At 44.1% G+C, this 23,803-nt stretch overlaps 1 protein-coding gene across 3 annotated transcripts in view; it reads left to right on the top strand.

Moving 5' to 3' along the window:
- The window catches only part of PCYT2 (phosphate cytidylyltransferase 2, ethanolamine), a 944,538-nt gene that overhangs the window by 527,862 nt on the left and 392,873 nt on the right, over positions 1-23,803 (top strand). For all 3 annotated transcript variants that reach the window (XM_044068212.1, XM_044068210.1, XM_044068211.1), the window contains one exon: positions 12,579-12,656. In XM_044068212.1, coding sequence (XP_043924147.1) covers positions 12,579-12,656 — 78 coding nt within the window. The remainder of the gene's footprint in view (positions 1-12,578; positions 12,657-23,803) is intronic.

Below are 23,803 nucleotides of genomic sequence, written 5' to 3'. Positions count from 1 at the left end.
AATGTCAATGATAATTTTAACAACCAACAAGGAAATGACATTGTTGAAAATTCTAATCGTGTCTACACTAATGGTGACACTAATAACGTGCAAAGGCAATCTTTAAGGAGGAGTCCAAGGTTTATTAATAATAATAGTAACAATAATAATGGAAATAATGGAGACTGTAATGGTCCACATAATGATGGTCAAAACAATTTGGCTGATAACATGCAAGGTGCTGACGTTCAGAATCAGCAGGTTTTTCGGCCAGTCATGAACGGCCAGAGAAACAAGCGTCAGTCCACCTTTCAACAGAATACTTCATGGAACAGGAGACGAACACGCAGGAGATAGTCTTCAATCAAGACTTTGGTATTAAACCCCATCTATATAAAAGCAGCGACGGGGAATTTGTTATATACAATTATACAGCTTTAGATATTCAACCAGACATGGTTGATTTTTTATCAAAAGATTTAACTTTTGTTCCTGGAAGAAGTATGGATATTGTCAAAACAATTATTGATTTAAAAATTTTTGTCCGGAAGCTTAATCTCAATTTGTTAATGGGGAATAATTCCACTATAGTTAAAACCTTACGGGTTTCTAGTTTATTCAATCCACCCCTCCATCCTGGTTTGAACACTCTCGAAAAGATGTGTGAAGTTGATTTATGGGCTATCAAGAATCAAGTTATATACAAACATAATAAGCCTAAATGTAACATTTCAACTTTAGAGCATGATTTCGTTAACTTATTGAAGGATTGTAACATTAGAGTGATGAAGCCAGATAAGGGGGGTGGTTTGGTATTCATGGATCACCACATCTATGTTGATTATATGTCCAAGCACCTTAATACATCCTCCTATATTCAGGTCACTTTGAATGAAGTTAATGTGGCACATAAGAAAATCAAAGGAAGGTTAGATGATTTATTTTTGGAAGGCTCAATTGATACTGATATGTATCAGTATTTGTCTATGATTGCCCCTAGAACACCTGCTTTGTTTGGTTCTCCCAAATTACACAAAACAATAATTGCCCCTCCTTTCAGACCTATAGTTGATGGGAGAGGGTCAATCACTTATGCATGCGCTAAATTCATTGATAGTGCGTTAAAACCATTTATAGAAAGTGAGCAGCAGATATGTAAGGACTCGTGGAGCTTTTTGGGCAATTTAAATAAATTGGAATACTCAGCTGAAGTACTTTTCTTGACAATAGATGTCAAAGATTTGTACACAGTAATACCCCAAGAAACAGGAATGAATTGGGTTTGAGAATTCATGTATTCAAAAAAGGCTAGTGATAGTATAATTTATTTAGTGGAGGCATTATTGGAAATTGTGTTGACTAACAACTTTATGTTGTTCGAGGGACAATTTTACCTACAAAAATCAGGGGTCGCAATGGGCTCTCCTTGTGGGGGTTCCTTTGCCAATGCCGTTATGGCATATTGGGAAACCAACAAGTTGTTTACGGAAGAGTTATTTCAAAAACATGTAACCTGGTACGCAAGGTACCAGGACGACATTTTTTGTATTTGGAAAGGTGATAAGTCGCTTATTCCTGCATTTATCACTAAGATCACACAGTTCACGGAATTTCTGGAATTTACTTATAATGTAGGGGAATCTGAAATAAACTACCTTGACATCCTTTTGATTAACGATAGGATGAATGGTAGATTTAAGAGTCTAATATATAGAAAACCCACGTATTCTAATACCTTTTTACATTTCACAAGTAATCATCTGTATCATCAGAAAAAAGCAGTGGTTAAAGGACAAATTGTGAGGGCAGCCAGAGTGATCACAGACGCATGTGATTATGATTCAGAATGTGATCGTTTAAAATGGATGTTCATTTATAGAGGGTACCCAAACAGTTTAATTACCAGTATCATCAAGGAGGTTACTTCTAAACGTATTGGGGGTCATTTCACCCCTTTATTGAGTAACTATACGTATCGGGTTAATGAAGTTCCAGAGGATCGTGGACTGGGAGGACACGATTTAAGTTCAATCAGTAATGTTAGTAATGGAGAGTATTATACTAGTTTTTTATGTACATACTCCTTTGATTACCAGTCAATCAAGGAGGTTTTGAACAAGAACTGGGATACTATCAGAAATGACGATACTTTGTCCAAAATATTGGGAAGGGATCCAAAAATTACTTACAGGAGAGGTCAAAATTTAAAATGGATGTTAGAAAAGAAAAAGAAGTCCAGTACCAACAGAGTCCCTGGTATGTTTAAATGTGGCTTTTGCGCTCAATGCAAACATATTAAGGTGGGTAACCAATTTTCTATCAATAGTAAAACATATAAGGTTACTAGTCATTACAATTGTGAGACTAAGAGCGTCACATATGTAGCATTATGTAATTTCTGTAACGCCTTTTATATCGGAAAAACTGAGCGTAGATTAAAACAAAGAATTTATGAGCATCAATATGCCATTATTAAAAAAGATATTAACAATGCCTTGGCTAAGCATTGCATTGAGCATGATGGACACGAGTTCAAATTTGTGATTCTACAACACAGGGAAGTCGATATCCGGGGTGGGGCTTGGCAGGTACAATTGGAGATAGATGAATTGATGTGGCAGATAAGAACTAGGGCACACATTTTCCCGGGTATCAACGACAGTTTATCTATTAAATGTGTGTTGAGGTGGATCTCTTTGCAAAGATGACAAGTATTTATTATATCTATGTTCGCCCTTGTTCATCAATAATAATTTTTGTTTTAACAATCATATGTACTTTGAGGTGCCTATGCACGAATAATTATTAATCATTTTCTGGATCTGATACATATTCATGTTAATAGGTTACATTATAGTAACAATTTTTATTACCATAACATATCTGATATGCTGAAGCCCTGTATGCTATTCGAGAACTCATTATTTATGATGCATCATTCAATGAATTTCATTCACTCTATTTTGATCATAAATTTATAATATTCCATACTATTTTTTGTTGATATACCTGATCAATTTAATTAATTGGATAGTGATGTATATAAATCACTTTTATTGGTTTGTGTGTATATTAGCTGTTTTAGTAGGAATGTATTGTAATAGGTCCTAGTTAAGGTTGTCATGGATAAAGGTAGCTTAAATGCACTTTTACTGGATTGGTTATTGGATTGTTAGCAACTATTTATAAATGTTTTTGTGATGAATTTCTCTTGTTTGTCTGAAGAAGGTGGAGTACTATCTTCGCTGAAAGCGCTAACTTTTATTAAATCCGTTTTGTCATTTTTACAAGTTGCCGGCTCTCAGTGTCATTTCGCTTGCTTTTTTGCTGTTCTGTCTTGTGGTTTACCTGGTTTGTGGAATTAGTACTGTTATAGTAAATGTAAGGAAACAGTAATGTTGGCATACATTATACTAATATACCACAGCAGTGAACAGATTATATTTTTGGAAAAAAAATTCTGTAGCAAGAACAAGAATATGTATTCAGATGGAATAGTGAATGAGATGTTTGACTCTGGAGACATGAACAATTTTTTTCAGTAAATAATTTTGCTCTTTTTCAATATAAGTAGAGCTCCTGACTTGCTGGAAAAGTGGAGTAATAATCCCCGTGTAAAAGGAAAGATAAAAGAAAGAATTATTTCACCCATAATTTTATTAGGTTGTTCATTAAACACTTTTCTGGACATTAGTATTAAGGAAGGTAAATGAAGACATTAATAAGATAGACCTACCAAGATTACAATTTGCTTAATTGAAGAAAGATTACCAGTTTGCTTAATTGAAAAAAGATCCACAAAATTGTGTATGCTTCCTTCTTAAACATCTGACTGAGAAAAATGCTGTATTAAGTAAACAGAAGTTGTACACTGCCTTTGTGGATTTGGAGACTGCTACTGATAATTTCATTAAATACAACCTCAGGAAAATAATGCAAGAAAAGGAATATTAGCAAGGACTGGTGAGTATAATTTTAGCCTTGTATGTTAACAACATGGTGACTGTGAAAAATCCCTGGAAGAGAAAACCATTCACTATAGAAATGGGAATCAGACAAGCTGTACTTTAGCTCCTTGGTTGTTTATAATATACTTGTATGACATAATCAGTGAAATTTCAGCACACAAAAAAAAGAGAGAGAAAGAAAGAAATACCAACAGTTAAGGATGCTAGATGGCCCCTGATGGCAAATTTTCAGATATCTGTTGAACACAGTTTTAAGTCACAATGTATGGCAGACCCAGTTTTATAAATTGAAAAAAAAAGTATTTTTGAAATATGAATTTAAGGGTTAATACCACAACTACCCAATTTTTTTTCCATTGGTCTGTCTCAGAGAAAAGTTGAATCTGATTGGTGAAGAAGTAATAGCAGACTCAGAATTGCAAATTGGCTTATTACGATTAAATACAGCCAGTAGGCAAACTGATGTGTACAGTACTGGAGGAAAAGATGCTTTGGCAAGTTAATTGTAATTAAACATCCTCAATTCAGAAGATGACAGACTAATAGATTATTACGGATTTTGGTATCTAGAAAAATATCTTAAGAAATTAAAGTATCTTTTAAGTGAATCTAATTTACAACACTTGGTGAAATAATTTTAATCAAAACATGCAAACACTTGAGATAAAATAAGTAGGAGTCATGAAATGACGCATAGATTTTATATAAATTTAATTTGGAATAATAACAGTGAATTTATGACAATTCTGCTGATCAAATATTAGAACCATGTTCTTTACATAAAATAAAAAAGTGAACAGAATCACCATGGCTAAAGGAGAAACTTTAAAACTTTAATAGAAGAACAGAGCAAGGCAGCGCTTTCGTGACCTAACAACCATTTCTTCAGACTCAAGTAACAGCAGCATTCTTTTCCCCATTTAAAAGCAATTAGTCAAATTAATTAAGAACTCCATCCTCTTAAAGACACACAAACCAATAACACACTATCAGCACTAAGTAAAAATTTTACAAAGGAAATGCAGCAACTTAAAACCACACATTTCAAAGATTTTTCATACATAAAAATATATATATAAAATGTATAAAAAAAAACATCAATGGGGAGTGCCTGTGCATGCAACAATGGTTTGATCGATACCATATAATTTATTCCTGGTGTCTTTACTGCATTAAAAAACATAATCCAACGTAATTCTGCCAGCTCAGTTTTATTCCTAATATCACCCCCTCTAATGTTATCTCTCTCAATTTCCAACACAAAAAAATTAAGGCGGTGCTGGGGCCCACTAATTCTGACATGACATGCTAAAGCACTGCTCTCTTTAATGTTCCTGATGTCCCCAACATGTTCCCGGATACGTTCCCTCAAAGATCAATTAGTCTTACCTATGTAGAACACAAAACAGACCTCAGAAAAACTAAAATAAATCACATTCCTAGTTTTCCAGTCTGCATAAAACTTACAATCAACTATTACTCTTGTCTGTGGATGTCTAAAATTCATACCTGTATAAATATATTCACAGGCAGTGCAATTTCTGCAAGGGTACATGCCATGTCTTTCTGAGATAGAGAATGTCCTAGTCAGTCCTGACCTATAACATCACTGTCTTTTTAGTGAATGATTGTTCCTAAACAAAAACCTAGGCCTTTCACTAACCACCTCTTTAACCTCCTCACACACTTCCAGTATGCCCCAATTCTTTGTAATAATGTCACAAAAACCTTTGACACCACTCAAGAAGGTCGTAGGAGCCCTCACCGTTCCAGCACTAGTACACTCGTATTCAAACACTTGTCTGGGAGGTTGCTCAGAGAAATACTGTTGACTCCTAGTATGTCTCTCCTTCAGTAGCTGGGTAATACTACTATCAATCTCTTTCCTCTAATCCTCTAATCAGGAAATCACTCTTAAGCTCTATTAAAGCTGCCCCAAGTTGCATATCATCATTGTGCAACTGTATCATTCTCAAAACCTGACTTCTAAGTACATTCTTGGCAGTATGCTGTGGATGCATGCTACTCTTGTGTAGGAGTGCATTCTTCCTCCTCTTTTTCCTAAATAAGCTAGTATGTGCATCCCCTAATTCAGACTTTCTTACAGTAACATCCAAAAAGTCTATCTCATTTATAAAGTATTTATACATGTTTGTTTGTCTTTTCGGCTTTTCCCAGTTAGGGGTCTCCAGAGCGGAACTCCAGTCCGCTAATGATTGGCAGTAGATTTTTATGGTGCCATATTGCCAGCCCGATGCCCAACCTTCAGCGAAGGCACACCCATTCACGCATGTTTTTCGAATGCCACTCGACCACAGGGAGGACATGCGGACTCCACACAGAAGGCACTCCAGCCGAGAATCGAACAGGAGAACCTCTTGCTGTAAGGCAACAACGCTACCGCTGCACCACCGTGGCTTCCAAAATAAACTTCAAAAAAGTTGTAGTCTTAGGTAATTAGTGAACTGAGGGTATCTATCAAACTATTGTTGCGTGCATGGGCACTCCCACATTGATATTTTTATATATTTTTATATATATATATTTTTTATATGTGAAAAATCTTTGAGATGTGTGGTTTTAAGTTGCCGTTCCTTTCCTTGTGTGCATGGTCTGTGTGAAAGTGAGGGTGCTGAGCCTGAGGTTGGGGATATGTCTGACATTCCCAAACCTGGCTTCAGAAAGTGTACAGAGTGTGGCCATAAGCTCTCCCCAGCTGATGGCCACACTCTGTGCGTAGTGTGCCTTAGGGCAGCCCATCTCCAGACCTCCTGTTCCATTTGTGCCGGGTTTAATCACTGGGCACTTAAGGACAAGAGGAGCAAGTTAATTCTTAAGGGCCTTCTTTCCAGTTTGGGGACTCAAATCCATGTGCCCCCAGCTTCTGCCTCTTCCTCCTCCCCAGTCTCTGGGACTCAAACTCCCACCAAGAGGCCCAGGGATGGGGACAAATCTGTTAAAAAGGATAGGCTAAGAAAGCGATACCCAGATCGCTTGACTCTGTCCTGCCTCCCACCGAAAGTTAGGTCGGCTGCGAGACCAGAGTCTCCCTGGCTCTGTTCTCCCCAGAGCCGGAGGAGCCCCGGATCCAGTTGCTGGCTCAGGCTTCTCCTCACTGCCCCTCCAAGCCAGTGTTGGTCAGCTCCTCCTCCTGCTCCACCCAGAGCCTTAGCAAAGCGGAGATGGATAGGATGATGTGGAAGTTCATCCGCACCCATTTACAGATGGGAGTCTTGCCTGCCCCTTCTCCCTCTGGAGCGGGGAGCATGCAGCCCTTTTTCACCCCGATTTCTCCTTCTCCAGTCCAGCCTTCGGTTTTGGAGCCCTTGGATCTGAGGGTTGTTGGTGTCGAGGGGCCAGCGTCAATGGTACCTCCTATCTCGACTCTGACTATGACCTTGAGCAGGTCAGATCCAACTGGCTCGGATCTGTCAAGCCCTCGGAGCTGTCAGATCAGATAGGCTGGCGTCAGCTCAGAGTGTGTCAGAGTGCAGCCTTCCTCTTGGTATCTCGGCACCTGGATTCTCGGCTCTGACTCCCCCATCTGGTCAGAGGGTGACTGCTCCTATTGTCCTCTCTCAGGATGTCTGTTCCCCTTCAGCTTTGGATGTGGTGGAGAGGGTTCTCTCGATTTCCTTGAGACCCTTGGCCATCTCGCCCTCAGACTCCACACCAACTCCCTTCATTTCTGGTATGGTTCCGGCCATCCTGTCATTTCAGGGACAGCCTGCTGCCACTTTGCCTCAGGAAGCTTCCACTTGGAAGCAGCAAGACTTTGTCGAGTCCTCCCCAGAGATCCCTACTGAGGAGAGTCCTCGTAAACATACATGCAAGAAAAAGCACTTAAACTCCCACCCGGAGTCTCTCACTGAAGACACCAATTTGGAGGAAGGTCCCCCGGTCACCCCCCCGAGGATGTCTCCTTCTGATACATTATGGAACTCTTTCGCCACCCCCCGAGGATGTCTCCTTCTGAGACATCATGGAACTCCTTCGCCACTGAGGGGGATGGTCTGTCCAGAAACCTATTTTGGACAAATTGGTGTTTCTTGAGGCATTTGGCGCAGGACCCTCTACTTCCTGGATGTCCCCTCCCACAGATCCTTTAGTGCATCTCATTACATCTTGGGCATGGAAGGAACCGGACATGGTGGAGCCCCTTCCCAAACATCCAGATAAGGTCTTGAGCCCCCCCCGACAGACTATACTGGAACAAAGGATCTCCTGTTGATGCAATGGTGGTGGCAGCAGCCACTAGGAAGGAGTAAACTCAGGAGAGCTCTATGGTCCACCCTCCTGACAGAGAATCAGGGGCGATGGACCATTTCGGGAAGCAAGTGTATTCTTCAGCGACCTTATCTGTTTGGACTCTGAATTACATGGCACAGATTGCTCTCTCTACCCTGGAGTCCGTGTCGGCAGAGGATAAGAAGACTTTCTCCACTCATATGGCCACTCAAAAATTAGTACCTAACACCTCTGTGTGCCTCCTCTCCCATGCAACTGAAGGAGCCACTAGGGCAGCTGGTACAGGCATTGCCATCAGGCGACACACCTGGCTCCATCTCTTGTCAGTTTTTGGAACCCTTCAAGATGTCATTTACCAATGCCCCTTTCAATGGTTCTTTCCTGTTTGGGAAGTTGGTACGCGAGACTTTAGTTCAAAGTGAGAAGGACAGGAAAACTCTGTCTGCCATTAGGATCCACTTCTTGGCCCCAACAATCCTTCCCTAAGAGTCAGCGAGAGACCAAGAAGATGTAGTTTCTGAAATCTCAGAATTTTCCCCGAGACACTCAGGACTCACCTTCCCCCAGGGGAGGAGGTGAATCTGACAGACGTCGCCCTAGAGGCAGAGGGGGGTCTGAGAAATTATGGGTCTCGAGAACCTTTCTCAGACAGATCCGGTCAGCAACCCTGAAGGGTTGCCTGACTGTTCATCTCTGGAGGCAGTCGGGGGCCGTCTTTCATTGCACCTAATGGAGTGGGAGTCCATAACAAAAGATCGTTGGGTGTTACGAATTATATCCAGAGGTTATTCAGTCCCCCTTTCTAAGGTCACCTCTACCACTCAGACACCTCCTGGACATTCCACCCACGCACAGGGAGGATGCAGCACTGGAAATTTCAAAGCTGCCCTCAAGACCAGTCCGGATTAGGCATTTATTCCAGATTATTTTTAGTGCCAAAGAAGACGGGGAACCAAAGACCAATTCTGGATCTATCCACCTTGAACCTGTCAGTGGCCAAGACGAAATTCCAGATGGTCACCCTTCAGTCTATCCTGTCCTTCCTGCGTGAGAATGATTGGATGTGATCGATCGACCTCCAAGATGTGTAGTATCATATCAAGATGGGCAGATCCTCTTGGAGGTTTCTCCGCTTCTGGCTGGGAACCAATCGTTATCAGTTCAGAGCACTCCCCTTTGGTCTCACCACAGCCCCCAGGGTGTTTACCAAAGTGATGTCAGTAGTACCGGCTCACCTCTGAGACTCCAGGGCATTCAGGTATTTCCCTACCTGGATGATTGGCTCTTCGCTGCCCCTTCCAGGAATCAACTTTGTCAAGCGAGGGATTCCTTTCTTCTTCTAGCCCAGAGGTTAGGCATTGCCATCAATCTCCACAAATCATCTGTGACCCCTGTCCAAACATTAGATTTCATTGGGGAACTATTAGACACAATTCAAACCAGAGTGTTTCTTACTGAAGACAGAATACACGGTCTGAAGCTACATGTGCTTTGCATTCTTCAAACTCAGTCCCAGACAGCAAAAGTAGTATTAAGGGCATTGGGGTCCATGGCAGCCACAATCACTCTCTTGCCCTTGGTGCATCTTTACATGCAGATCCTTCAGTGGGCAGTTTCAGTACAATGGTCCCTGTTAGATCTTCCATTGACTCACCCTGTCCGCATCTCTCAAGTGTGCAGGGAGTCTCTTCAGTGTTGGATTCTTTCCTCGGACCTGGTTCGGGGACGTCCTTTTCTCCCACCTTTTCCCATAGCCATGGTGACTATGGATGCCTCCCAGCTGGGGTGGGGGTGGAGCACTGCTCGGGATGGACAGTTCAAGGCACGTGGTCCTCCTATGAGACCAATCTGCATATCAATGTCCTGGAGATGAGGGCGGTGCTCTTAACGTTGCAAGTTCTCCATGCCCATCTTCCTTCAAGAACAGTTGCTATCCAGACGGACAATATGTTGGTGGTCTGGTACATCAAAAAACAGGGGGGAACGAGATCTTATCCCCCATGTTGCAAGGCCATGAGAGTATGGGATTGGCAATCTCCACCGGCCGTTTTCTAGTGGCAACGCACATTCCGGAGAGGTACGGCATTCTAGTAGACAGGCTCAGCAGGTTTATTCTGATGCCTCACAAGTGTTCTCTGAATCCTTCAGTAGCGGAACAGATCTTTCACAAGTGGGGTCAGCCTTGCTGCGATCTATTCGCTTCTCCTTCCAATGCGAAATGCAGCGAGTTCTTTGCTATGAATCCCAAGCAGGGAGAGGCCCCAAAAGACACACTGATTCATGCTTGGCCTCCCGGTCTTCTGTATGCTTATCTTCCTCTTCCCTTAATATCAAAATTTCTTCAGAAAGCTCACAGGTTGGGGAGGTTAGTTATGCACATTGCCCCATTCTGGCCTCGCCAAGTCTGGTTTCCCTCTCTGAGGTCTCATCCGGTGGCTCCACCATGGACGTTGGATCCAATTCCGGATCTCATATCTCATCCCTCAGGGATTCCCCATCCAGACCTGGACTGCTTGGCTGCTCAAGTTCCCATGATAGTCAGGACTCCAGGATTATCCTGTCCCATCAAAAGAATTCTAGTGGCGATTCGTAAGTCTTCCACCAGAAAAGTATAACCCAGTAAATTGAAACGTTTCTCTATATGGGCCTCTCGGCATGCATTAGATCCTTTCACGGCTCCATTTTCTGCTGTGTTGGAATTTTTATCTGGATGTTTTCAACAAGGTGCCAGTTTTTCTACAGTCAAAGTTCAACTTGCGGCAATTTCTAAGTATCATGTGGGGATAATATGGCATCATCTTCAAAGCTTTGTAAGGCCTTCCTCAAAGGTACCTTTCTTCTTTGACCCCCGGTAAAGGACCTTACACCACCATGAGAGCTTACCCTAGTACTTCGAGCCTAAGTTTCGCCTCCTTTTGAACCTGCAACTTCAGTAGATTTGCAATTTTTATCCTGGAAGACTGCCTTTCTGGTTGTCTTTACTTTCGCCAGGAGAGTTTCGGAACTTCAAGCTCTGTCGATCAAAGCCCCTTTTATGATTTTTCACAAGGACAGGGTGTCTTTGCATACTAATCCATCCTTTCTACCTAAACTAGCTTCAGAGGTCAACATTAATCAGGTAATCAACCTCCCGGTCTTCTTTGCAGATTTTCAGAACAAGGGAGAATACAAATTGCATTTACTAGACGTGCACAGACGGTCACATTTTTACTTGCACAGGACAAAAACCTTTCGTAAATTTGACCAACTTTTCATTTCTTACTCCATACACTTTTTACGGAAACCAGTCTAAAGTTACCCTTGATCATTGGATTTCTCAGTGTATCATTCGGGCGTATTCAGCCAGGGGGATTTCCCCGCCAAGTTGGGTGAAAGTGCATTCCACCAGGTCTATGGCCATGTCAGCAGCTTTCTGGTCCAGAGTTTCATTAGATGATATTTGTTCTGTGACCACTTGGTCCTCATCCCATACCTTCATGTCACATTACAAATTGGACATTGTATCCAGGAGCAACGCATCCTTTGGCTCTGCTGTGCTCCGGAATATCCTTCCATGAGCACCTCCCAGGTGCTGGTAGCTGGGACTCTGTCCCACAGGTTGAAGACCACTACTTCAGATAAAGAAGTTATGTACTCACCATAATGTTTCATTTGAGTAGTTGTTCTTCATTTGTCTTCAACCATCCCTCCCTCCTTCCCCTGGCCTTGTGTGAACTGTGGGTGCTTCCTACGAATTATGGAGGTGGTCACCATAAGGTGCCTCTTATCCTTGTTTTGTTTTCTTGTATGGACAAGTCTCTTTTGGGTTGGGTGATAGTACTGGATTAGGCAGAAAACTCAATCTGAAGGGAGGAAGGAGACGGGTATTATGGGTAAGGGGAGGGGCTTTGAGCTTGGCTCAGATGCTGGATATGCAGCCGAATCGGATCTGATATGGATCTGGGAACCCACAGGTTGAAGACAAATGAAGAACAGCTACTCAGATGGAATGTTATGGTGAGTACATAACCTTTTTTTATCAAATGTAACAGCAATAGTTACAGTTTGTCTCTGATTTTGGGACTTTGTCTGCCAATATCTTTGGCCGTATCTCTGATTCTTGACCTAAGAAGTTGAGAACTATATTTGTCTCTGCATTGAGAATTTACTGGCATAGCATTTTTTTAGATAAGATGGCTGTGTTGCCTGATGTGTGTGTGTGTGTGTGTGTGTGTGTGTGTGTGTGTGTGTGTGTGTGTGTGTGTGTGTGTGTGTGTGTGTGTGTGTGTGTGTGTGTGTGTGTATATATATATATATATATATTACTGCATTTTGGGTATCCTGACATTTTTTTTCAAGGAAACAAACAATGCTCATCTAATGTTCCTCATTTTGTTTCCTTAGGAAGTAAATCGTTATAAAGGCAAGAACTACCCCATAATGAATATCCACGAGAGAACTCTAAGTGTCCTTGCCTGCCGGGTAAGTACTCCACATAAGTTTTCTTATTGGAATTTTGTCATTAACAACAAAGCACCTACCAAGGGTGCTACAGACAACTTTCATATGCTAATGTTTTCACTTGGCTGCTATGAAGTAGAGGCAGTGCTGAGAAGATTTACTGTACGAACTCATTAACCTTTTGCACAGAAATTGCAGCAGCAGCTGACATACTGTGGAATACCAGTTGGGAGGATGCCAGTCTGGTGGAAACAGCAATTAGCTTAATGCCAGATCTGAAGTAGTTACTTAATTTGCTCTGCAACCTGTGGGTATCGGATCCGACTTCAGATCCGAGCCGGCAGCTTTCCAAGCTACAAGATCCGAGCTCCTAGCTCCTCCCCCTACCCATAACCCCCTGCTACCTGCTGTATTACCCCAGATCGTTTTTTGCCGCGGCTGAAGTAGCTATCTTTTGAAGAGCTCCTGGCTTTGGTGAGATCGTTTACTTGTTAAAATCCTTTTTGTTTCTCTAGCGTTTTTGTGAAGTTGTAGGTAGTGTACGTGTGTGTAGTGCCCCTGGGTTTATTTTCAGTGGTTTAGTTAGTTTTTCTCGTAATTAGTTGTTCCTCTGTGTGACACCACTCCCCCCTTAGTGTTTGGGTGTGTGTGTGTGTGAGTGAGTTTAAAATGGCTGAAGGGCCCAAAGCCTGTTTTTCGAAGTGTAGTGAGTGTGGCCTTAAGCTTTCACCGGCTGATGGCCACACTCAGTGCGTTTTATGCCTGGGGGTGGCCCATTTATCTACGGCCTGCCAAATTTGTGCAGCCTTTAACCCCCGGGCGCTTAGGGATAGGAAGAATAAGCTGATCCTGGTGGGAAAGCTGCCCCAGGAATCGGCTTCTTCTTCCTCTCCCGCTCAGGCTCAGGCTGCTTCGGCAGCCCCTGTGCCTTCTGCGCCCCTTGCTCAGCATGGGACTCAACCTCCCTCTTTGGGTTCGAGCACGAGTGATGCTGGTGCCTCTTCCTCCAGAGAGAAGAGGCACAAGGATAAGGAAGGGCACAAATCCCATAAAAGGCGGGCTGAGACTCAACCCTCAGCCCTGCCATCTAAACTGACTAAGTCTCCCTCGAGGGTCTCCGGATCCTCCCCCTCTCGGCTCCGTTCGCCCAGCTTTTCGCCGGAGCCGGAGGAGGAGGACCGGTCTCCCTCGAGGTCGTCGAGGCGGCCCTCCCGGCCAGTCTCGACTTCTTCTAGACCGACCAGAAGCCTCACCGAAGCAGACATGGATCGGATGATGCGTCGATTCATACAGACCCAAATGCAGATGGGGGTGCTCTTGGGAGCGCGGCCCCCATTTTTGCTCTGATCACTCCTTCTCCGACTCGTTTTTGGGTCTCGGAGTCATCAGATCCAGGCCCTTTCGGAGCCGGGGATTTGTCGGCGCAGATAGTGCTGGCCTCTTCGCCGACTATACCCTCGAGCATGTCGGATCCGAGTTCTCGGGGTCGAGGGCTGAGCGTCGGATCCGGGGGAGTTGGTGTGTCTTCGGCGCTGCTGGGTTCGGAGCACACCTCTCTCTCAGTGCCGACTGCATCGGCCCAGACCCCGATCCCTACCTCGGAGCCGAGGAGGATGCTTTCGGAGCCTGGCGAGAGTAGTTCTCCTTCGGCTTTTGAGGTAGTGGAGAGGGTACTGTCAAGGTCCTCCAGGTCCCTGGTCCGGGCTTCAGATCCTCCCGTACCCCCCCTGCATGTGGGTCTATCCTCCATCATCCGACCATCGGGACAGCCTGCTCAAGCCCTCCAGCTAGTTCCCTTGGAGGAACAACAACCCGTGGATGAGCCTTCTTCAGATAGCCCCACCGAGGAGGTCCCTTGTAAACGTAGGGATAAAAGGAGGCACCTGGACTTCCCTGAGTCCGTTACCACCGACACGGATTTAGATGAAGGGGAAGGTTCCCCAAGGTCACCCCCTGAGGATGTCTCCTTTGGAGACATCATGGAAATGTTGCGTATTAGAGAGGGGTGGTCTGCCCAAAAACCTTCCGTGGATGAATCCGTATTCCTGGAGGCGTTTGAGGCAGGCCCATCTACCTCCTGGGTGTCTCCTCCGGTTGAACCCCTGGTAGACTTAATTACTACCAGGGTGTGGAAGGAGCCCGACACCGTGGAACCAATTCCTAGGCATCGTGATAAAGTCCTTAGCCCCCCTACAGATAGGCAGTCTTGGGCCAAGGGATCTCCCGTTGATGCCATGTTGGTGGTGGCTGCCACCAAGAAAGAACTCACACAGGAGAGTTCTTTGGTCCACCTGCCAGATAAGGAATCTCGAGCACTGCACCACATTGGGAAGCGGATGTTTGCTTCAGCGACCTTCTCGATAAGGGCGCTGAACTATATGGCACGTACCATCAGGCTACAGCAAGACATGATTAAGGAATACGCTGCAGCCCCCCTGGAGTCCATGTCGGTCGGAGACAAGAATGTTTTTTCGACTCGGATGGCCACTCTAAAATCCATTTCTAACACGTCCATGCGGCTTCTCTCCCATGCAATGGAGGGAGCCGCTAGGGCCAGCGGAGCCGGGGTCGTCTTGCGACATCACGCCTGGCTCCGTCTTTGCGACTTCGCGAATCCCTTCAAGGCGTCTTTCACGAACGTGCCCTTTGATGGATCTTTGCTTTTCGGCAAGACCGCTCGCGATACGCTGGTCCAAAGCGAAAAGGACTGGAAGACGCTGTCTGCCGTCGGAGTCCGCTTCTCTAATCCCCAACGATCCTTTTCTAGGAATCAGAGGGGACAAAAGAAGCTGTGGTTCCGCAAGTCTCAGCAATCCCATCCAGCTTTGGACCCCTCATCCTCTAGAGGCAGAGGAGGACAAGGTGGACGCCGGCCCATAGGCAGAGGGGTCCACGTAACTTCGGGTCTAGAGAACCTTTCTCAGACAGACCCGCGCAGCAGCCCTGAGGGCTTGCCCAACTATCCTTCTCTGGAGGCAGTCGGGGGGCGTTTGACGGAGCACCTGTCAAATTGGGAGTCCTTTACAACAGATCGATGGGTGCTCCATATCATATCCAGAGGTTATTCCATCCCCTTCATAAACCTTCCCCCCAAGACCAGGCACCTCCCTGATGTACCACCTGATCAGAGGGAGGCAGCGGCTTCAGAAGTATTGAAGTTGCTAGAAAAAAGAGCCATCCAGCCCGTCCCCCCAGATCAGTCTGGATTGGGTTATTACTCCAGGTTCTTTTTGGTGCCAAATAAACGGGGGACCTAAGACCCATCTTAGACCTTTCCGCTCTGAATCTATTCATTCCCAAGGAAAAATTCCGGATGGTCACCCTCCAATCAATTCTCCCCCTTCTGCGGGAGAACGACTGGATGTGCTTTATAGACCTCAAGGATGCGTACTACCACATTTTGATGGACAGATGATCCAGAAGGTTTCTCTGCTTCCGGCTGGGGGCCAGTCATTATCAGTTTAGGGTTCTTCTGTTCGGCCTCACCTCAGCCCCCAGGGTGTTCACCAAAGTCATGGCAGTGGTTGCAGCCCACCTGAGATGTCAGGGCATTCAGGTCTTCCCGTACCTAGATGGCTGGCTCCTTACCGCTGCCAACAGGCATCAACTCTGCGTGGCAAGAGATTACGCTCTGACTCTTGCCCACAACTTAGGCATCTCAGTAAATCTGCAGAAATCCTCTCTGTGCCCCGTTCATTTCCTGGAATTCATAGGGGCCAGATTGGATACCCGTATCTCTCGAGCTAACCTAACTTCAGACAGGCTGTGCAGCTTGTCATATCAAGCATTAGCCCTTCTTCAGAGTCATGCCCCACCGGCGGAGTTAGTCCTGAGGGAACTAGGGTCTATGGCGGCAGCGATCGGTCTCTCCCTTCACGCACGCCTGCGAATGAGGACATTGCAGAGGACCCTGCAAGTTCAGTGGTCTCTATCACGCCACCCATTGAACACTCCGATACCACTGAGCAGAGTTTGCAAGGACTCCCTTCTTTGATGGCTCCATGCGCGGGAACTCAGAGAAGGGAGGCCCTTTGTGATCCCCCCGCCCCAAGGAATGTTGACCACGGATGCTTCTCGCCTCGGGTGGGGGGCATTGTTCAGGCAGATCCGTCCAAGGCACGTGGACATCCCTAGAGACCGCTTTGCATATCAATGTCCTAGAGATGAAGGCGGTGCTTTTGGCGTTGCAAGCTCTCCACGACTTTCTCCCTCTGGGGACTATTGCAATCCAGACGGACAATATGTCAGTAGTCTGGTACATAAACAAACCGGGAGGAACCAGGTCTTATCCCCTTTGTCGAGAGGCTATGAGAGTTTGGGAATGGGTGATATCCACCAACCGGTTTCTGGTAGCAACGCACATTCCGGATCGGTCCAACATATTAGCGGACAAACTGAGTCAAGTACTTCCCCCTCCGTACGAGTGGTTTCTCAATCCATCTGTTGAGAAGCAGATGTTCCGCAAATGGGGCTGGCCTCGCTGCGATCTTTTTGCTTCTCCATTAAACACAAAATGCAGCGAGTTCTTCGCAATACTTCCCCCCAAAGGGGAGAATCCCAGAGACGCTCTAGTTCATGCTTGGCCTCCCGGTCTCCTTTATGCTTATCCCCCCCTCCCGCTTATGATAAAGTTCATACAGAAAGCCTTTCGGTTGGGGAGCAGAGTTATCCTCATAGCCCCATTCTGGCCTCGACAGATCTGGTTCCCTTATCTGCGGTCTCGCAGTGTGGCTCCTCCATGGATTCTGGATCCCATTCCAGACCTGATCTCGCATCCTGCAGGTTGCCAAACCCCAAACCTGGTGAACCTCAAGCTTACGGCTTGGTTGATCCAGTTCCAGTAATGGCTAGGACTCCCGGTATCTCTTCTCCTGTTAAGGCCATACTGGTCGCGGCTCATAAGCCGTCTACCAGAAAACTTTACAATAGTAAATGGAAACGTTTCTCCATCTGGGCTAAAGACAAGGGCCTGGATCCATTTACACTTCCTATTCCGACCATTCTGGACTTCCTGTCGCTGATTTTTCGGCAGGGAGCAAGTGCTTCTACGGTTAAGGTGCAGTTGGCAGCCATCTCCAATTTTCATGTAGGTGATGGCTTAGGGTCCCTGGCATCTACAAAATTATGCAAAACTTTCTTGCGGGGCATCTTTCTTTTGAAGCCACCTGTGAAAACTGTTGTGCCCCCATGGGATTTGACCTTAGTCTTACAAGCCCTGGCAAGTCCACCCTTTGAGCCTGCGGCCTCGGTTCCGTTAAAGTTCTTGTCATGGAAAACGGCCTTCTTAGTGGCTATTACTTTGACCAAGAGGGTTTCAGAACTTCAAGCTCTGTGTATGAAACCCCCTTACCTTATTTTTCACAAGGATAAAGTGTCCCTCAGGACTAACCCGTCTTTCTTACCTAAGGTGGCTTCAGAGTCAAATATTAATCAATCAATAAATTTACCAGTGTTCTTCCCAAATTTTCAGAACAAAGGGGAATACAAGTTGCACAAACTGGATGTACACAGATAACTACGTTTCTACTTGCACAGAACTAAAGATTTTCGCAAGTCGGACCAGTTGTTTGTATCCTTTGCAAAATCAGCTATGGGTAAAGCCATTTCCAAGGTGACCGTAGCAAATTGGATCTGTCAGTGCATAATTCACAAGTACATATCGTCAGGCAAACCAGCCCCTATTGGAATTCACGCTCATTCTACAAGGTCTGTGGCCACCTCAGCAGCCTTTTGGTCCAGGGTTCCCTTGGACGACATATGTTCGGCAGCTACTTGGTCCTCTTCTCATACGTTCATTTCTCATTATAAACTAGATATGATTTTGAGAGGCAGGGCTTCTTTTGGCTCCGCGGTGCTTCGGAATATCCTTCCGTAAAGGCCACCCAGGTCTTTCTTGAGTAGCTGGGGACTCTGTCCCACAGGTTGCAGAGCAAATGAAGTAACTACTTCAGATAAAGAAGTTATGTACTCACCATAACGTTCCATCTGAGTAGGTACTTCATTTGTCTGCAACCGACCCCCCCCCCCCCGCCATCCCCCGAACCTTTTCAGGATTTTCTGGTCACCTGTAAGTTTCTTGTCAGGAGATTAGATATGGTGTATTCCTCTCTAGAGGTTATTAGTTGGGTGATAAGGCAAAAAAGTCGATCTGAGGTAATACAGCAGGTAGCAGGGGATTATGGGTAGGGGGGAGCTAGGAGCTTGGATCTTGTAGCTTGGAAAGCTTCCGGCTCGGATCCGAAGTCGGAGCCGATACCCACAGGTTGCAGATAAATGAAGTACCTACTCAGATGGAACGTTATGGTGAGTACATAACTTCTTTTTTTGCTGATTCCGAAGCTTTGATTACATTTATGTTCATTTTATTTTTTCTGCATGGGTTTTGGCAAAGATTTGGATAATTTCCCATTTTTAGTCCATAAGAACTTCCTGGTATCTTCAGTGTATAGTGTTCTGTTGTTTTGATAGAAAGGATGGAGAGGTTTCATTCTTCACATTAAGTTCTCCTTTATTTTGAGAAGGGTTCATATCCCTAAACATGAAAGAAACACCCAGCAACCCAAAATCTAATGTCAGGGACCCTCCTTGATAGGTACCTTGCTGTTTATTATTTCTTCACCTGTCAGAATTGTTCTTTTTTTTCAACAAATATTTGCATTCAGGGGTGTCAACATGTTCAGGCAGCATGTGTTCTGATGTAGCACACCAGCTTCATAAAAACATTCTTCCCTGGAACCCATCAGTCCTTTGTTCCACACTCACATTTCTGATCTTTGATATTATAAGTATCCCTGTGGCCATCACATTACTAGCCAAGACACACAAGAACTTTACCTGTACTGTGTCGGGGGAGCTAATGAGTGCTGCAAATGCCAGAGATTCAGTCCTGCTGCTCAGTGCTGAAGGTGGGAAAAGTTGCTAGCCTACTTTACAAACATATGGCAACAGTTAAAAGTTGTTCATGGAGGGCAGTCCCCAGAAATGTGTCAGCACTCCCAGAAGGAGAGGTACATGGAAGCCAGGTCCAGGGTTGAATTTTCACAAGTTAATGCTTTTATCCAGACTTCCTCCTAATGATGTTATGTAGTGAACTCACCCTAAACTGATGTGGGCTTGAGGTTAAAATGATCCAGAGTGCTATCTTTGTATTATTGGATGAAGCTAGTTGGTGAGCATACTGAATTTTCTAGATTAATCATTTGCGTTATTTGGTCATGGATTGATGGTTCTTGGGACAGGAGCCTCCTGTTGTAGTTGGTTCCCAGACCGTTCAAGCCAACAGACCCTATTCATAGACGATCCATCTTGCCACCCACACAGGGGAATTTATTGATGACCCAAAAAAGTTTTATAGAGAATTGGGAAACAATGTAAAAGGAATTGAAAGACCACAAAAAAAGAAGAAATAGATGCATTTTGGAGAAGTATCGATGCAGATCCTGTGGAACATAACAGATGCTAAATGGATAATGGAAGTAGAAGAAAGAATAAGAAGTTTAAAGGTACAGGATATGAAATGGGATGAAGTAACAGCCAGAGAGATTGGAACAAAGTTAAGAAAAGCCTCTAATTGGAAAACCCCAGGCCCAGATGCAGTATCTAACTTCTGGTTGAAAGTATTAACATCTTTCCACGAAGATTTAGGCATGAGTAAGAACTATTTATATGCACACCCTGAACAGGCTCCAGCCTGGCTAACAACAGAAAAAAACAATGCTTCTACTTAAGAGTGAACCGGCAAGCTACCCTAAAAATAATATACCAATAACTTGTCTTCCAATGACGTATAAACTATTCACTGGAACTGATGCTGACAGAGTTTGTAGTCATATAGAAGAAAACTCAGTTATGGCAATAGAACAAAAGGGCAATAAAAGAAAGTCATATGGAATAAAGGATCCTTTGCTGTATAAAGTCATAGTGGAGAACTGTAAAAAGGGGAAGAATTTAAGTATGTCATGAATTCACTACAAAAAAGCATTTGATAGTATCCTACATTCATGGGTAAAAGAGTGCTTAAAAATGTATAAGATACACCCTACACTGATCCACTCTTTCATGATAACTGCAATGTAGTCGAAGACCACTTTGCAATTAAGCTGTGACAAAGGACAAATTATTATTCCAGGGATAAAAATTCAAAGGGGGATATTCCAGGGTGACTCTCTGTCATCGCTGCTATTTTGCCTGGCCCTTAACCCATTAAGCTGTCTACTTAACAGCTTAGGCCATGGCTGTAATTTGGCTCCTAGAAAACAACAAACTGTAAAGACTTCTCATCTTCAGTTTGTCTATTATTTAAACATGTATAGCTCATCAGATGAGGAATTGAAAGCACAACTACAAGTTGTCAAAACTTTTTCAGATGATACAAGAATGTAATTTGGTCTTGATAAATGTGCAAATGCAACCTTTAAAGCAGGAAAACTGCAGCTCCGAGAAAACATCAGTTTGGGACAAGAATGTGGTATAGAGCAAGGAAGAGTATGTAAATATTAGGGGAACTGATGAAGGGTCAACAATAAAACATGAACAAATGTGAATAAATCTGAGTAAGGAATTCTTTAGAAGACTTAAATTAATCCTGAAATCAGCATTGAAATCTAGGAACAAAATCTAAGCTATAAACCAGTTTGCTCTTCCTGTCCTAACTTACAGTTTTGGAATGATTGACTGGACCCAAAATGCGTTGGCTAGATTAGACAGGAAAACAAGGATGCTTCATGCTCACCAAATGAGATATATAAATCAGTGCATACCAATATTATATATTCCCTGTTCCGAATTAGGGATGGGCCTTCTTGAAATTGATTACATGTATAGATCTGCAGTCGTGGGACTCCACACATATTTGCTGACCTCATAAGACCCAAATGTAGTGAAAGTTTTGAAGCATGAGGAGAATAAATGATGAATTCCCTGCTTAATCTAGCAGAAGCATATCGGCATCAAGCAGGAATGGAAATCAAACCACAAGTACATAAAAATCAGGTGGCAACTGAATGTTCCAAAAAAAAAAAAAAAAGAAAGAATATAAGGTGAAGGACCAGATGAGAAGGTAAGAAATGTAGAAAATGCATAAATGTAGTTGCAGGGATAGAAAACTTCTGGGAGAACCTCATGCTGATCAGGCACAAATGCAGGAATGGTTAAGGAGAGGCAAATTCAAACCAAGAGATGAAAGGTTAATATTGGTGGCACAAGATAGTGGACTTTGTACATGGTGTACAAAGTCCATTGAACATGTGGGAGAAACAGACAAATGTAGGTTTTGTAAAACAGAATTGGAAACAGTTGTACACATCATTGCTGATTGTGACATACTAACAGCAGAAGATCTGTAACCTGAAAGGCATAATAATGTGGCAAGGATGTTGCACTGGGAATTGTGCAAACATTATGGTATTCAAGTGGCTGAAAAACACTGGAAACATAACGCACATACTCAGGTCCCTCAACAACAGGTACAGATATGACTCTGTCATTATACATGTGGGTGTGAATGACCTGAGACATACCTCCCTGGACTACATGAAAAGAGACATGGAGATGCTCTTGGATTATGTAGCCCAGGCAGGTGTGACCCTAGCCCTGAGCAGCATCAAATCATCACCCAGAATGATACCACAGTACAAGCAGAAAATGATTGATTTCAACAATTGGATAAGTTTCTGATGTCATTCTAAGGGGATCCAGTATCTGTCTACCTGGGATGACATGACTGATGGACCTCGATGCTTTGCCACTGATGGCCTTCATCTGTCACCCCTGGGCTTCCGGATATTGGCCAAGGCTCTTGCCACCCCTATAGTGCCTTTTTAGGCGGTGTTCCAAAGACCAAATTACCACCGTAACAGCTACAAACAAATGCAGTCTGAGAGTCATGCTGCTCAACGCTAGAAGTCTAAATCTCAAAATTCACTTGCTCGAAGCACTCCTTAAAATGGAAAATATCGCCATTTGTGCTGTAACAGAGACCTGGTTCAAGGCAGCAGAAAGCACCCCTGCACTACCAGGCGATAATTCATTCCACACCTTTCAGCCCCAGAACTTGGACTGAAGCTCCAAAGGCGGTGGTGTTTCCATATTCATAAAGGATGCACACACCTCCAGACTGGTAGCCCAACATAACACATCTGAGATACTTCAGGTGCAGCTAACATTGGGTAAGACAGCGATTCAGGTCATAGCCTGCTATAGGTCCCCAACCATATCCCAAGACTCACACTCCACGTTCCTAAGCACCCTGAAGAATATTAGGGTCCAACCTAACACTCTCATACTGGGCGACTTCAACTACCCCTCCATTAACTGGGAAAACTACTCGTGTACCAATACACTTGCCCAATGGTTTCTGGAATTCATTAATTCCAATGCTCTGGACCAGCTCGTTCTTACCCCCACTAGAGGTAGCAACATCCTTGACGTGGTCATTACTAACATGGGCTACTGTTGCTCTACACCAATAGTCAACTCCTCCCTGGTTAGATCTGACCACAAACTAATCACTTTGGAAATCCACATCCTTCCCACCCCCTCACAAAGGTAACCACCATGAAAAACTTCTCCAAAGCTAACTTTGGGCTCCTGAAAACAGAGGTGGCTAACTTCACAGCATGCATTCAAATGGAGAATAGTTGCATGACCGCGATTACATACACTGATGCAGTGTGAACACACACACAAAAAATCGCCATATCCAATAGAACCAAGACGCTCTCCTCAAAAAAAAAAAAAAAAAGAAGCCAATCTGGTGGTTCCCTGCCATAAACAAACTCTACAACAGAAGGAGGAAACTGATGCGGAATAAGGCAAAGTCCCAAGACTGGAAAAAACTCCCTTATCAGCCTCAACAAAAGGTTGAAGCTACTGCATAATGGTACTTCCTATACTGAGCCAACAGATATTGCCAGTATACTGGCCGACAGATTCAGTGCTAACTTTACCCCCCCACCCCCACTGATATAATGTCAAATGTGCCAGGGCACCCAGTATTACTGCTGCACAGGTTAAAACAGCACTGTTCAAGTTCAAAAAAAAATATTATATGGGACCTGATAATATCCATGGCTGTGTTCTACATGAACTACAGAGTGAACTGGCACCTCACCTGTGTACCCTGTTCAATCACAGCCTCACCTCAGGCTTTGTCCTTGACAAATGGTACA

The sequence above is a fragment of the Protopterus annectens genome, chromosome 4.part0, assembly GCF_019279795.1.
Source record: "Protopterus annectens isolate FY-2018-M chromosome 4.part0, PAN1.0, whole genome shotgun sequence".
NCBI classification, from domain to species: Eukaryota; Metazoa; Chordata; order Ceratodontiformes; family Protopteridae; genus Protopterus; species Protopterus annectens.
Note: the sequence above shows the minus strand (reverse complement) of the source record. Positions and strands in the feature narration are given on the sequence as shown.